Genomic DNA, 16,756 nt, shown 5'->3' with positions numbered 1-16,756 from the left:
ACTTACAGGTTCACCTTAAAAAACTACTGCACCTTTGTGGTAAAAATCAGTGTTGTACTTTACTGGGCATACTTTCTAACTTGGCAACATAAATGACTTGTCAACACTGTCAACCCAAAATGTATTTTTTCCATGGCCTGCCTACGTTAAAGTGTTACTAAACCCAGGACCCTGCATTCACTCTATCTGGTCTCCCACAGTATACACAAAATGGAAATGCAATTATTTTAGTAAATATAAACCACTAAATACCTTTTCACATCAGCAGTTAGAGCTTGTGTCTTGTGACTTCTATCAGTGTCCAGCAGAGCACTGGTTAAAACTTGTAGGAGGAGTTTTCTCTCTGCTCTAGGAGGATGCTGAACCCCTGACCTCTGTCTGGACAGTGCTGATTGACCCTGTGCTGATCGCAAGCACTCTCCCAAGAAAAAAAAAACCTCTATAGCAATGCACACCAAACTAAGCATGTGCAGTGTGTCCCCACACAATACGTCTTATCAGGAGATAAGAGGGGGACACTGGAAGAAGGGGAGGATCAGAGAAGTCAGGATCAAACTGCATTTTTACACAATGCAGAGGATTAACCCCTTAGGTTCACAGTGAGTATAACAAGCATGCATTACTGCATATACAGATTGATTTTACTGTTGTGGGTTAAGTAACGCTTTAAATCCATTGTGAAAATCACTTAAAATGGTGGCCAACATCATAGTAAATTGCTCATTCAGAATCCTTTTTAGAGAGTGGGTACGCACGAGATTGTATGACTTGCTGTACAACTGCCAGCATTCCAGACATGTGAAGAAACTTTCTTTGCCCAGTAACCCTCTGTGGGTTTGTCCTACCCACCTGCTCACCGATTACCTGAGGCATTGAAATGTGATCAGTCCTTTTCCTTGTATATCATTCTCCCTCGCAATACAGAACGCAAGCATGAATTGCTCTTCATAGGCACTTTTTTGAAATACAGAAAATCTAAAATCTAACTGGGATCTCAGATGCACTACAGCCAGTGTTGGGGCAAGGTCATCCAGGGACCAGGGCAAAGAATCCAAACTGCAACCCCCCCCCCCCCCCACCACCACCACCCCACCACCACATCCCCTCCAGCTTTATACCCATGAGTCAGTGTGCATTATCTCCTAACACTACACATGTCTCAGTGCACAGCTTTGGGTCTGCAAATCAGGTTTGACATGGGCCTGGAAGTGTGCATTGATGTTGTAGGACCTTGCTGCTCTATGTGAAAAACCTGGGACAAGTGAAAGACAATTATGTGAATGGTGGTCATCTAACATTGTCGTGGTTTAAATGGCATCTGAAAAATCTGAGCCTACTCATTGTATCCATATGCTCAAACATGTTGCAGTTCTTGTACTCAAAAAGTATACCCTAATTACTGTGTAGCAAATGACAGTCTTACAGACATACATCAATTTTTAAAATATGAAATTTTTCCATTACATATGCTTTTCTAACCACAGAATATAAACAGAGAGAGCTAACACTTTGTCAGGATACATTTTAGCCCTACGGCTTTATAGACCTAATTTACCTGAAATGTCCCATGTGTTGCAAGCTCATGATCCTGGAGAAATGCAGTGATGACCCATTCCAGGGGATTTATTGCTGCGAAGATGTAGTAGTGAAGATTTATTCAGGATACAGCAGCCTACATAACATGGAACATAATTCATCACAGTTAAGTTAGGTCAATAAACCTGTAGGACTAAAGAAATTTGTTAGGTAAACTTCAGCTTGAGGTAACAATTATTGTCAATGAAGCAAGAGTAGAAAAAAAAACACCAACCCACTTGTGACGGACCTCTGATCAGGTGCATGAATGGTTTGTTAAGTACCAAAGTAACAAATCAATAAAATGGATTTGGAATCTCTAGACCAGAAAAATAGAAAACATTTTTTACCTTAATGCAAGGAATGAGTTAATCACTTAAAGACTGCCCTATAGCAGATCTACTGCTACAGAGCAGGCTTCTTGTGCAAAACCATGTATATAGACGTGATTCTGCACTTCTGCCTAGGGGGCGCTCATGCGTGCTGCCGGCCGCTGCGGGTGTGATTATTCACAGCTGAAACCAATCTTCGGGTACGGGGCAATGGATGTCCGCCATCACCTGCAGATCGTTGGACAGAGACACAGAACAGAGCTCTACCTATGTAAACAAAGCAGAGCTCTGTTCTGAAAGGGGGAAGTGATAGATCTTGTGTCCCTGCAAAGCAGAATAAGATTCATCACTTTCCTTAGTAAAAGCAGCACACAGTGTACAGAAAACATAAAACTAGGCACATAGTTAATCCCTTTGATTGCCCTAGATGTTTAACCCTTTCCAAGCCAGGGTCATTAGTAGAATGTCAGTGCATATTTTTAGCACTGATCACTGTATTAGTGTCACTGGTTCCCAGAGTGTCAGCTAGTGCAAAAATGTCCACCGAAATATCGCCGTCCCACTTTAAGTCACTGATTGCCGCCATTACTAGTATAAAAAAAAATTCCATTATATATCCCATAGTTTGTAGACGCTATAACTTTTGCGCAAACCAATCAATATATTATTGGGATTTTTTTACCAAAAATATGCATCAGAATATGTATTGGCCTAAATTTATGAAGAAATTTGATTTTATTAGGAGGAGCAGCACTACAGAGGAGGCATCAACTTATGCGGTTGTTGCTCCCTACTATAGCTCCAACTTTACAAGTAGTCTCTCAGCATTGCACTCTGGTGCTCTGGGATGGCAGGTCAGGAAACCCAGACTGTGATCTACCAGCCAACTGTTCGAAATCTACTGGTAGATCACGATCTACTGGTTGCTGGCCCCCAATGTACAACGTTGCATGACAGCACAATTGTCAGTTAAAGTAACACAGGGCCATATCGCAAAAAAATGGCCCATCAGGAACAAGGGTAAATCTTCTGGAGGTCAAGTGGTTAAGGTAAAAAAAAATATTTTTAGCTTTAATATCACTTTAATGTGGTATTAAAACAAAAATGTTATAAATTGCAGCTTACCGGTCATTAGATGTGGTCTCTGTATTCGTTTTCTTTCTTAGGTTTTTGCGCTCTGTTTTCACCTGGTGATCTGGCCAGTAGCATACTTCCTGTATTAGAGTGTCTACACTCTGGATGGAGGAGTAACAGATATACCCATGGACAACAGCATTGTTAATCTCAGGGGAGATTAATATTATTATTAGATATACTATTATATTTGAATACCCTATCAAATTGAAGCAAGCTAAAACTTGAACTCCAACTTGAAGTTTTAGCTTGAACTCCAGCTAAAACTTTATAAGCAGTTACAGTAGCAGTTTTGTTCATCTTGGGATAAAGATTATACATCAATAAATAAAACATGACCATTGTAAGCACCCCGTCAGTGGTTTTTCTCAACCCTTTAATGTCTACATCTGCAGGAAAGCTTGTTCTTTTGAAAAACAACAGCTTTAATGGCAGGATCACCAGGTAAAAAGAAAAGAAAAAAAGCCTAAAAAAGAAAACTATGAACACATCACAACTAAGGATTGTTAAGCTGTAATATAATAAATGTTTGCTTTTGAGTTTAATACTACTTTAAGTGGTATGTTCAATAAAGCTATTTTTATACACTGTGGACACAAGTTTCCATTGAAAAATTATAGTAATTTCAGTTTTATGAATTAAAAGCCTGTCTGAAGGTTTTAATACTCAATTGTCATAAAATATTTCAAATAACTGGAATCATATGACAGTCTAATTGTTAATGGATACACAATGATCTCAGCAGAAAAGCAAGGCAAAAACATCAGTACACTAAATGTATGGGTTAAAAATCATTGGACGATTGTTTTCTATTGTTATCTGCCGGTTAGGTCATTATGCAGTATTCAGTGGATGTGCATATCAGATGGAAAAGTGATAGTTTGAAAGTCTGAAGCTTGGACAATTGGGTATCTATTAGGTTGGTTAAAAAAGACAATAAATATAAAGCTGCAGCCATACTATAAAAATAGACTAATTTACTAAGTGCCTGTTGTTTTCTTCTTAATTTTATCATAGCTCTTCCATATCAAAGGCTTCCACCAGCACTTATTAGTTACTACTTTGATCTTCATCATAATCTTGCATCATTATTATAAAAGCCTCAAGCTTTTTTTGTAGATGTCATTGAAAATGATTAGTGAACTTGTATCAGTTAACCTGATATTGGTTGTCTCATTGTACCATTTTTGTGTTTAGTTTACTATGGAGAAAGCAAATGCTGAAGAATTCTATGAAGTTTACAAAGGTGTTGTAGCTGAGTTCACAGTAAGTAAAAAAAAAACAAAAAAAGCAAAAAAAACTTATATATATACATATACAATGGATATAAAAATACACAAATTTAGATAAAGATATGTAATTTCAGAACTCTTTCCACATTTAATGTGCCCTATAAACTGCACAATTCAGTTGAAAAACAAACTGAAATCTTTTTTTGGGGGGGGAAGTAAACATAAAAAACTAAAATAATGTGGTTGCATAAGTGTGCACACCCCCTTATTACTTAGGGTGTAGCTGTGTTTAGAATTAGGAAATCACATTCAAAATCATGTTAAATAGGAGTCAGTACACACCTGCCATCATTTAAAGTGCCTCTGATTAACCCCAAATAAAGTTCATCTGTTCTAGTAGGTCTTTCCTGACATTTTCTTACATCCTACAGCAAATGTCATGGTCCGCAGAGAGCTTCCAGAGCATCAAAGGGATCTCATTGTTAAAAGGTATCAATCAGTAGAAGGGTAAAAATTAATTTCCAAGGCATTACATGTACCATGGAACACAGTGAAGACAGTCATCATCAAGTAGAGAAAATATGGCACAACAGTGACATTACCAAGAACTGGACGTCTCTCCAAAATTGATGAAAAGACGAGAAGAAAACTGGTCTGGGAGGCTGCCAAGAGACCTACAGCAACATTAAAGGAGCTGCAGGAATATCTGGCAAGTACTGTCTGTGTGGTACATGTGACAACAATCTCCCGTATTCTTCATATGTCTGGGCTATGGGGTAGAGTGGCAAGACGGAAGCCTTTTCTTACGAAGAAAAACATCCAAGCCCGGCTAAATTTTGCAAAAATACATCTGGAGTCTCCCAAAAGCGTGTGGGAAAATGTGTTATGGTCTGATGAAACCAAGGTTGAACTTTTTAGTCATGTAAAAAAGGAATAAAAGAAGGCGCCACTGAGTGCAGACCGTTAATACCTTAATTGTAAACAATAGTGTAAATCAACACTCAGATTGTGAAGAATAAAATAAGGCATATCTGTAGTCCAATACAGTGGCATCTGGGAGCGGTTAGCATCTGCTGCCGCAATAGGTGTCCAGTTTCTAGATCCAGATGCCAGCTGTCAGAGGATGGAACCGGAAGACCGGTGTGTACTGCGGTAGAACACAAATGGAGCGCAGCGTACGGTTTAACTGCATCACTGGAAGTGACGCAACAACATTTCGCAGCATGCGCACTAACCAAGGGGTGCGCTACTTTATCAAGTTCTTTCCCCTCCCCCAATCTTCCCCTTTTCACCCCCTACTCCCCCGTGTGACTATGGACCTAATTATGAATATCTAATTTTGAGCCAACTCACCCTGTGTATGAACTGTTTAGCCATAATTCCAAAAGATATGTTTGACGCAAAAACACTGCACATCACCAAAAGAACACCATACCCACCGTGAAGCATGGTGGTGGCAGCATTATGCTTTGGGGCTGTTTTTCTTCAGCTGGAACTGAGGCCTTAGTTAAGGTAGAGGGAATTATGAACAGTTCCAAATTCCAGTCAATATTGGCACAAAACCTTCAGGCTTCTCCTAGAAAGCTGAATATTAAGAGGAACTTCATCTTTCAGCATGACAACAACCCAAAGCATACATCCAAATCAACAAAGGAGTGGCTTCACCAGAAGAAGATTAAAGTTTTGGAATGGTCCAGCCAGAGCCCAGACCTGAATCCGATCGAAAATCTGTGGGGTGATCTGAAAAGGGCACAGGAGATGCCCTAGCAATCTGACAGATTTTGAGTGTTTTTGCAAGGAAGAGTGGGCAAATATTGCCAAGTCAAGATGTGTCATGCTGATAGACTCATAACCAAAAAGACTGAGTGCTGTAATAAAATCTAAAGGTGCTTCAACGAAGTATTAGTTTAAGGGTGTGCACACTTATGCAACCATATTATTTATGTTTATTTTTACTTCCCTCCACCTAAAAGATGTTAGTTTGTTGTTCAACTGAGTTGTATAGTTTATAGGTTACATTGAAGATGGAAACATTTCTGAAACGATTGATCAGTGTCTCATTTTTTTACATCACAGAAGCCTGACATTTTAACAGTTATGTAGACTTTTTATATCCACTGTATACAGTGTATAGGTATGTACAGTATGTGTGTGTGTAATACACACACACATACATATACAGTGGGGCAAAAAAGTATTTGGTCAGCCACCAATTGTGCAAGTTCTCCCACTTAAAAAGATGAGAGAGGCCTGTAATTGGCATCATAGGTAGACCTCAACTATGAGAGACAAAATGAGAAAAAAAATCCAAACAATCACATTGGCTGATTTGGAAAGAATTTATTTGCAAATTATGGTGGAAAATAAGTATTTGGTCACCTACAAACAAGCAAGATTTCTGGCTCACTCAATAAAGATGCACCTCCACTAAGGTGCTTGTCTGAGAGCATTTTCCACAGCGCCTTTTTTTCCAGTTCTCTTTATCATGCATATGATTAACAAGGCAGCAGTGGTGAGCTCATGATTAACTGTTCACATGTTTCCACCTGGAGTGGCCTCTCTGCGCTCATTTGTATGAGTTTTCCTTTCAGTATAAAAGACACCTGTCCACAACCTCAAACAGTCACACTCCAAACTCCACTATGGTAAAGACCAAAGAGCTGTCGAAGGACACCAGAAACAAAATTGTAGACCTGCACCAGGCTGGGAAGACTGAATCCGCAATAGGCAAGCAGCTTGGTGTGAACAAATAAACTGTGGGAGCAATAATTTGAAAATGGAAGACATACAAGACCACTGATAATCTCCCTCGATCTGGGGCTCCACGCAAGATCTCAAGAACGGTGAGCAAAAATCCCAGGACCACACGGGGGGACCTAGTGAATGACCTGCAGAGAGCTGGGACCAACGTAACAAAGGCTACCATCAGTAACACACCATGCCACCAGGGACTCAGATCCTGCAGTGCCAGGCGTGTCCCCCTGCTTAAGCCAGTACATGTCCGGGCCCATCTGAAGTTTGCTAGAGAGCATTTGGATGATCCAGAAGAGGATTGGGAGAATGTCATATGGTCAGATGAAACCAAAATAGAACTGTTTGGTAGAAACACAACTCGTCGTGTTTGGAGGAGAGAGAATGCTGAGTTGCATCCAAAGAACACCATACCTACTGTGAAGCATGGGGGTGGTAACATCATGCTTTGGGGCTGTTTCTCTGCAAAGGGCCCAGGACGACTGATCCATGTACAGGACAGAATGAATGGGGCCATGTATCGTGAGATTTTGAGTGCAAACCTCCTTCCATCAGCAAGGGCATTGAAGATGAAACATGGCTGGGTCTTCCAACATGACAATGATCCCAAACATACCACCTGGGAAATGGAGTGGCTTCGTAAGACGCATTTCAAGGTCCTGGAGTGGCCTAGCCAGTCTCCAGATCTCAACCCCATAGAAAACCTTTGGAGGGAGTTGAAAGTCCGTGTTGCCTAGCGACAGCCCCAAAACATCACTGCTCTAGAGGAGATCTGCATGGAGGAATGGGCCAACATACCAGCAACAGTGTGTGCCAACCTTGTGAAGACTTACAGGAAACGTTTGACCTCTGTCATTGCCAACAAAGGATATATAACAAAGTATTGAGATTAACTATTGATATTGACCAAATACTTATTTTCCACCATAATTTGCAAATAAATTCTTTCCAAATCAACAAATGTGATTGTCTGGATTTTTTTTCTCATTTTGTCTCTCATAGTTGAGGTCTACCTATGATGCCAATTACAGGCCTCTCTCATCTTTTTAAGTGGGAGAACGTGCACAATTGGTGGCTGACTAAATACTTTTTTGCCCCACTGTATGTATTATAGTGTTTTTGCATATTCTTTTTATCAGGACAATATACATTATATTTTTGGTCTTTTTTCACAATTTCCATGCTCTTCTTAGACTCTGAAAAAAAAAGTGGGGCTCAAAAGCCCATTCTGAAATTTACACACCAGCATTGTCTAGGTGATCAGGAAAACCCATCCTATACAATTTCTACCTGAGATCAGTCATTCAGGGGTGTCTAGAGAGAGGCCCCTGTACATCCCAAGCCCATGATTGTTTCTTTTTTTAATTGGTTTTCCAGGATTGTTTTAGTTTGATTGTTATTAGCCACATTGGGTTACAGTCATCTCATGTCATAGTTCAAGATCTTAATTCAAGCACTTGCCAAAATCTGCAGAGACGTAAAGTTTCCAACCTGCTGGATCCCTTGTAACTTTTGGTGGTTTTGATATTTTATTACATTTGGTCCTTTGTTGGATTAATCATTTTGGTTCTGCAGAATTTTTTTTTTTTTACATACATTACCAAACCCACATATCTTGCCCTACTGAACACTAAAATCAATGTTAGTTTAACTTTTATTCATCTTATTTAATAAAATGCTGTAGTACTTACTTCTCCCTGTGATATTTGTACAAAGGTGGTAATAAGTATTGAAGAATTTTAATAGAAAGTGTGAGTAAGAGCCGGTTCACACTATAGATGCGCAGTCCAGATGCGTTCCAGATAAGTTTCTGCATGCGCGTTTTTGACGCGTTCCAATGCATTTTTGACGCATTCCAGTATGTTTGAATTCATTCCAGTTCATTTTTTCCCCTCCCTTTTTCTTCAATTTAAATAGGGACATGTGCGTTCCAGTGTGTTTTTGGTGCGTTCCAGTTCATTACGGTGCATTTTTGATGCATTTTACTAATATTAATAATAATGCATGATAATTATAATAATGTATTAACCTGTTTTCTATATTAATATGACCAGTTCAGGTATCTCTTCTTTACAGTTCTGCGCAGAAAAAAATGCAGCCTGTTCTACTTTTTTTTTCTGCAACCAGAATACACTGGAACTGCAAGCACTGATGTGAACTATGACATTGACAACCATATAACCTACTTTCTGTGCTTTTTGGATGCAGAAATAAAGCAACTGAAACTCATGTAGTGTGAACTGGCCCTAAAAGTTTTATTTTTTTGATTTCAGGTTTCATTGGAGAGCAGTGCATAGACTCCTGACCATTACTACACGGAGCTTGTTAGACAGTCTACTGTATTCCAAAACCGTGGGTAGTAATATGAAGTTGTGCACTGTCTTTTGTTGCTCCCCTTTTCTTCCACAAGATTTTGGAGAATTTCTGTGGAACTTTGAGCCCATTCAACCAAAAAGAGCATTTGTGAGCTCTGGTGCTGATGTTGGATGAGAAGATCTCACTTTTTGGTTGGAGTTCCAGTTAGTTCCAGAGGTATTCAACAGGGTTTAAGTCAGGGCTCTGTGCAGGTAACTGAAATTATTCTACACTTGGCACTTAACTTGTTAAACCATATCTTTATGGACTTGTCTGTGCACAGAGAGGTACAGTCCAGCTGGACCAGAAATATGCCTTTTTTGCACAAGGTTGTAGTGCACAATTGTTTAAAATGTCCTTGTGTGCTGTAGCATTAATTGTACCTTTCACTGGAAGCACCTGAACTGAATAATTTGAAGGGGTGCCTACACACTTTTGACCATACAGGTAGGGGTGGTGGGGTGTCCACAAGTATTTGTCCATGAAAATGTATCTGTTGATCTGATCATTGCAATTCCATATATGGAGAAAATATAGAGACATTCTTGATCATAAACCTTTAAATACTTAAATATACCCAATATAGATGTGTAACACACTACAGTAAATACAATATAACCATCAGTAGTCACAATAAACCATACAGATATGGCTTGTTATAGTTAACAATAATTACTGCAATATATAGCTTCTTTTTTTTTTATTATGTAACAAATTAAGGTTTTCAGCAGTTGTTTAAATTGCAAGTGCTGTGTACCTGTTTGAGAGGGTATATCAATTTGATTTGTTTTAAAATACACACACATTTGGGTAGTAGTATCCTAGACACGTTATAGTTCTGTTTGCCCGCAGCAGTTTGGCTGTCAAAACTGTTGGCTCCTTTCCAGCTCGTGATGAACGACTCAAACTGTTGATAATCATGCATTACCCTGTTTTCTATATTAATATGACCAGTTCAGGTATCTCTACTGTATCAATAATCAGAAACAGTAGTTGTTAGCAAATGAGTGATAGTAGGTGTTATGAAACTTGTTGACACTCTGGAAATGTTGAAAGATCTCTGTGACAGCTAAGAAATATGTCCAATAAGTAACTACATACAAATGTGTGCTTTTACAAATGAAACAGATATTTATCTCAAGCTTTTTCTTTCACTAGGAAATGCTAAGTGAATTATGTTCTGGTCCTTGTATTGCTATGGAAATTCAGGGACCCAATGCTCCAAAGTCCTTCAGAGATTTTTGCGGCCCAGCTGATCCTGTAAGTATGCTTGTAGACTAAAAGTGGAACAAACCGCTCCTGAATTACCTCCCTCTACTGCTCTTCTGTGCCACCATGTTAAAAAAAAACTTGTACATGCACAGATGTAACTCTGGTCTCTTCCAGGCATTTAGGAGCTAGAAGAGACCAGTAGCATATCTGCACACATGTGGCGGATTTTCGCATATGTGCACAAATGCTACCAGCTTCTGGTGGATGGGCAATATAGTGCCCAGTGGTATTTGTATATGAAAACCTGCTGTACATGTGCTGCAAATTTGTGGTTTAGTGACCCACTGCTTCCTGGGATAGCTGTGACGTAGCAATTGCAGCATGCAGCGGGGCCCAGACACCAGAAAGTGCTGCTTGGAGCACAAAAAGCAACTAAATCTGAAAAATTAGAATATGGTTTGTTACAATCTGTGTAAGGAGGGGACAATATAAGGCTTTATTACACAGGGACAGATGAGTAGAGTCCCACAGTAAAAAAAAAACAACTATTTGCTGGTTTGGAGTTTTTTCCCATTGTGCCTCCTGAGATTGCAGCAGCATTAGTGGCATCTCCAGTCCACAAAAGAACGGACTTTCATAGCATATCAACTTTATGGTTGTCTTTTGGAAATATAATTTCATTTGAATTGTTTGTTAACATCTTATTGCCATCTGTCATCTTTGGAAAGTTTAAAGGGAACTTTGTTTCTCTTGTTTCATACTAACCCAGAACAAGTGTGGTCTCAACAAGAGTTCTGCACCAGATCATTAGTCATCATGTAGTGGCAGCTCCAGTGTTTCTACCCAGATAGGTACCTTCCTTCCTTTCACCTATATACTGGGTCATGGCCTGCTCACTACATGTAATTTTCTGTGGATGAGGGGTAGGGTTGTGGCACTGGCTGCTCTGTTCTAATTCACAGGGGCTTCTGCACATATTGGCCACAGATATTCTTATGCTGCCATGGGCTGTCAATACGGAAACTTTAGCAATTTCAAATCAAAACACTGAATTGCTCAGGTTATAAATATATTTCATAACATAAGTGAGCAAAAGAAAAAAAAAATACTCTATTGAGATGGCAACAAAAAGCTTTAACTTTTATTTTACTTTTCAAGATAGCCTTTTTTTTGTGGAGAGCTGAAACAATCATGTATTCTGCTGGAAAGCTGCAGATCATGTAAAAAATAATGACAGTGAGTTAAATTCTATTCTCTTAGACTAGTTTACTTTTCTCCCCAGACTCTTTTTTCATGCCTCTTCAGAAAATTGATTTACTATATATTAATTGCAGCAGTCCGTGGACAATAGCCATATGCTGGTGCTTGTCTATCATCCCTTTGATCTAGTTTTAGTTCGAATGGAAAAATTAATGCTTATGTTACCAAACAAGACAACATGCCACAATTTTGCATCAAATGGCATTACAGGGACAAGGTCATCCAGTGCCCAGGGTGAAGATGTCAAACTGTATGACCCACTTAATGGGACATACAGTGGGGCAAAAAAGTATTTAGTCAGCCACCAATTGTGCAAGTTCTCCCACTTAAAAAGATGAGAGAGGCCTGTAATTGGCATCATAGGTAGACCTCAACTATGAGAGACAAAATGAGAAAAAAAATCCAGACAATCACATTGGCTGGTTTGGAAAGAATTTATTTGCAAATTATGGTGGAAAATAAGTATTTGGTCACCTACAAACAAGCAAGATTTCTGGCTCTCACTGACCTGTATCTTCTTCTTTAAGAGGCTCCTCTGTCCTGCACTCATTACCTATATCAATGGCACCTGTTTGAACTTGTTATCAGTATAAAAGACACCTGTCCACAACCTCAAACAGTCACAGTCCAAACTCCACTATGGTGAAGACCAAAGAGCTGTCGACGGACACCAGAAACAAAATTGTAGAGCTGCACCAGGCTGGGAAGACTGAATCTGCAATAGGCAAGCAGCTTGGTGTGAACAAATCAACTGTGGGAGCAATAATTAGAAAATGAAAGACATACAAGACCACTGATAATCTCCCTCGATCTGGGGCTCCACCCAAGATCTCACCCCGTGGGATCAAAATGATCACAAGAACGGTGAGCAAAAATCCCAGGACCACACGGGGGGACCTAGTGAATGACCTGCAGAGAGCTGGGACCAACGTAACAAAGGCTACCATCAGTAACACACTACGCCACCAGGGACTCAGATCCTGCAGTGCAAGATGTGTCCCCCTGCTTAAGCCAGTACATGTCCGGGCCCGTCTGAAGTTTGCTAGAGAGCATTTGGATGATCCAGAAGAGGATTGGGAGAATGTCATATGGTCAGATGAAACCAAAATAGAACTGTTTGGTAGAAACACAACTCGTTGTGTTTGGAGGAGAGAGAATGCTGATTTGCATCCAAAGAACACCATACCTACTGTGAAGCATGGGGGTGGCAACATCATGCTTTGGGGCTGTTTCTCCGCAAAGTGACCAGGACGACTGATCCATGTACAGGACAGAATGAATGGGGCCATGTATTATGAGATTTTGAGTGCAAACCTCCTTCCATCAGCGAGGGCATTGAAGATGAAACGTGGCTGGGTCTTCCAACATGACAATGATCCCAAACATACCGCCCGGGCAACGAAGGAGTGGCTTCGTAAGAAGCATTTCAAGGTCCTGGAGTGGCCTAGCCAGTCTCCAGATCTCATCCCCATAGAAAACCTTTGGAGGGAGTTGAAAGTCCGTGTCGCCCAGCGACAGCCCCAAAACATCACTGCTCTAGAGGAGATCTGCATGGAGGAATGGGCCAACATACCAGCAACAGTGTGTGCCAACCTTGTGAAGACTTACAGGAAACGTTTGACCTCTGTCATTGCCAACAAAGGATATATAACAAAGTATTGAGATGAACTTTTGCTATTGACCAAATACTTATTTTCCACCATAATTTGCAAATAAATTCTTTCCAAATCAGTCAATGTGATTGTCTGGATTTTTTTTCTCATTTTGTCTCTGATAGTTGAGGTCTACCTATGATGCCAATTACAGGCCTCTCTCATCTTTTTAAGTAGGAGAACTTGCACAATTAGTGGCTGACTAAATACTTTTTTGCCCCACTGTAGTTAAATAGACCTTGAGCATACTCACTGCATACCTAGCACACATATGCCACAGTCCTCATACCCTCAAAATATCCTTCAATTACAGTGCCATGAGCAAAAGTCCCACAGACACAAATAATCCTCAGCACAATTATTGTGAAAAACTGAACTCTTCCCTTACATATGCACATAGACCATAGACATAGAGCTAAAACTTTGTCTGAGCATACCATAAAGTAGAACTTCATTGACAGAGTTTGGAACTACATGGGAACCAGCAACTGTTGATACAGAAAAACAATTTGATCAAGAGTATTTATTTACAGTGTAGCATTTTAGATGCTGTAGTCAGGAGAATATAATGTACATAGTGCAGTGGCCATGAATAGGAAATGTGCATCAGCCCAGTGTACAAAGTACAGGGCTCAGGAATATGTAACATACAACCCATTATACAGCACTCCGGAGTTCAGTCCAGCAGTATGTAACATACAACAATAAGGCACATGTAACATTTAACACAACATACAGAGTATGTCAGTCAGGACTATGTAATGTACACAGTACATTTAAAAATCCTAACTGCTTCATTACTGACAACCCCCCCCCCCCCCCCCATCCCCACCCAGTCCCATTCATAGCTCATCTCTAAACATATTGTCCACAGTTCACCTCTGCACTCCTTGTCAATAGCTCATACTGCACCCACTGTCCTCAGCTCACTTTGCAGCACTCCCTCCTTCCCGTCTACAGCTCACCTCTGCAGTCTCCATCCACAGCTCACCTCTCTACCCCCCTATCCACAGCTCACCTCTGCACCCCCCCTATCCACAGCTCACCTCTGCACCCCCCCTATCCACAGCTCACTTTGCAGCTCACCTCTACATCTTCTGTCCACATATCACATCTAATGTTCATACAGCAGATCTGTGCGGTTTATCAAGTCAGAAGACTCACTAATGATTTTAAATGGTTTTATTGGTCTGTTTATCTGTCCAATTTTTGTGGACTTTTGGACACTTAAAAAAAACAAATACTGTATTTTCTTTAAGCAGCTACTCCATTGTCTTCAGCCAGCCATGACAGCGCTGGTCTGCTGCCTCGCACTGATGCACAGTATGGTATCCTTGCTGGGAAAATGTTGCCTCTGCTTAAGCTGTGTCAGTAGGGTAGTGGTTTGTATAGTCTGAAAATGGAATTTTAAGATCAGCAAATTTAAATCTCATTAACAAGTTGTGTCCTGTGAGTACTGAGCAATGATGGCAGGTGTTGTAGCTAATGGATCTTCTAAAAATAAAGTGTTGGGCTAGTGCATTTAAATTAGATAAATATAAGTTTAGAGGAATCAGATAGTTTGACAGAGTATACTATTACTAGCAGTTAAAGTTAAAATCAAGTCCCGTTCTTGAACTGTGTCTTTCATTAAATGTGGCAATACAGTGCATAGTCGATGTATTGCAATATTACTGTAATATCTAATTATAGGTATGTGGTGCATGGTAAAAGTGCTATATCTGATTGCTGACTGATACATATGTTACCCAACCATTACCCAAATTTTCTCCCAAACCTCCCAATCCCCCTCTAAGCAAGTCACTACAATATATTTTTCTTTTACCTTTTTTTTCTAGAGTGATAAACAGTTTGTTTGTTTTTTTATCCCTGTGACATCACCACCAGGCGTATAAAATTCTTGCAGTGACAGCTGCTAGGAGCTCAGTTCCTATTGATGTATGCACACCTCCAGATCTACATCTCCCAAAAGCTCTTTTCCTGACTGTGAGCAGGCTCCTGAGAGTAAAGACAGCAGTATTGTTTTGCTGGGAAATCAATGTGTGCGTGGGAATAGTCTGAGTTCTGTACTCCAACAAGCAGGTTTGAGATTCCTGAGCAGAAAAGACTGTGCTTTCAGCACAGTACAGTGAGATAGCAGCACACAGAATTTCAGGCAGGTGAAAAGGAATTTGTCTCTACTAGCATCATTTTTGAAGGGAAAAACATAGGAAATTATCCTGTGTTCCAAAAATCTTCTAAATTTTTTTTTTTCGTTGACTTGACACATTAAAATTGTGTAAATAAGCTGCTGAACAATGTCTGGAATGTATTGGAGCAGCGATAATTTAAATATTATTTTAAATAATGTTAATGATAATTTAGAAATAATTTATTGAATCTTCAGGGTACAAACAGAGGGTAAAAATGACACGGCCTAACAGCAATAGTGTAGGCAGCTGATGGTGTTTGATAATACCTTTTACTGTTGTTTATTCCATGATTGGTGAAGTTTGTTTTACATTGCTTTACAGTACACATAGAGCCATTTACATCAGTCCCTGCCCCAGCTGAGTATCACAATACATTAGCACTCACAAATTAGATAAGTATATAGTAAGATCTTTGGTAATCCACCTGTGACTCTGATAGTTGCTGTGGGGACTCTAGTTGCCAATCTCATTATCGGTTGTAAACTAGATGTGAACACGGCCTGTCTAAGGAAACTTAGTCTGTCCTTAGGACAAAGTGACTTTGAAACTTGTTTAGAAATGCTTGCAGTCTACCATGAGGCCTTCTTTTGAGAAGCATTAAGGCCTAGTTCACACTGGCAATGAAAGCAGGCGTTTGAGGGGCATTTTTAACGGTCCTCAAATGTCTATGCAAATGATACTATGAACAGCACACAGTGCTGTTCACATTATCAAAACATGAAGCGTTGGCGCCGTTTCTCTTCAAAATTGAAGCCTCAGTCTGCAGGAGTTTGAAGCCTTTCAGTGCCTCCTATGCACACTATAGGCGTTTTCAGGAGTTTAAACTTTGGGTTTTTATTTCTACCTGTAAGCTCATATGCCTGTAAACTCCTGAAAAAACCTATAGTGTGCATGGACACAGAGGCTAACATGGAGGGGAGTTAACAGGCAGAGAAACATAAAAGCTCAAACGCCTGTGGGAGCAGCTTCTTTTTTCTTTTTTTTATTATTATTGTTATATCTTTTTTTAGTTTTTTCTTTATACAAAAAGGACATCATATATACACACAATTAAAAAATGT

The 16,756-nt window shown here is 39.8% G+C and overlaps 1 protein-coding gene across 1 annotated transcript in view; it reads left to right on the top strand.

The window, feature by feature from the left end:
* NME7 (NME/NM23 family member 7) overlaps positions 1–16,756 on the top strand; it is a 288,737-nt gene that overhangs the window by 213,407 nt on the left and 58,574 nt on the right. The window contains exons 9-10 of the mRNA XM_089668274.1: positions 4,239–4,307; positions 10,538–10,639. Coding sequence (XP_089524400.1) covers positions 4,239–4,307; positions 10,538–10,639 — 171 coding nt within the window. The remainder of the gene's footprint in view (positions 1–4,238; positions 4,308–10,537; positions 10,640–16,756) is intronic.

This window comes from Staurois parvus, unplaced genomic scaffold, assembly GCF_062004578.1.
Source record: "Staurois parvus isolate SC_StPar_1 unplaced genomic scaffold, SC_StPar_1.0 ptg000056l, whole genome shotgun sequence".
Taxonomy (NCBI): Eukaryota; Metazoa; Chordata; class Amphibia; order Anura; family Ranidae; genus Staurois; species Staurois parvus.
Note: the sequence above shows the minus strand (reverse complement) of the source record. Positions and strands in the feature narration are given on the sequence as shown.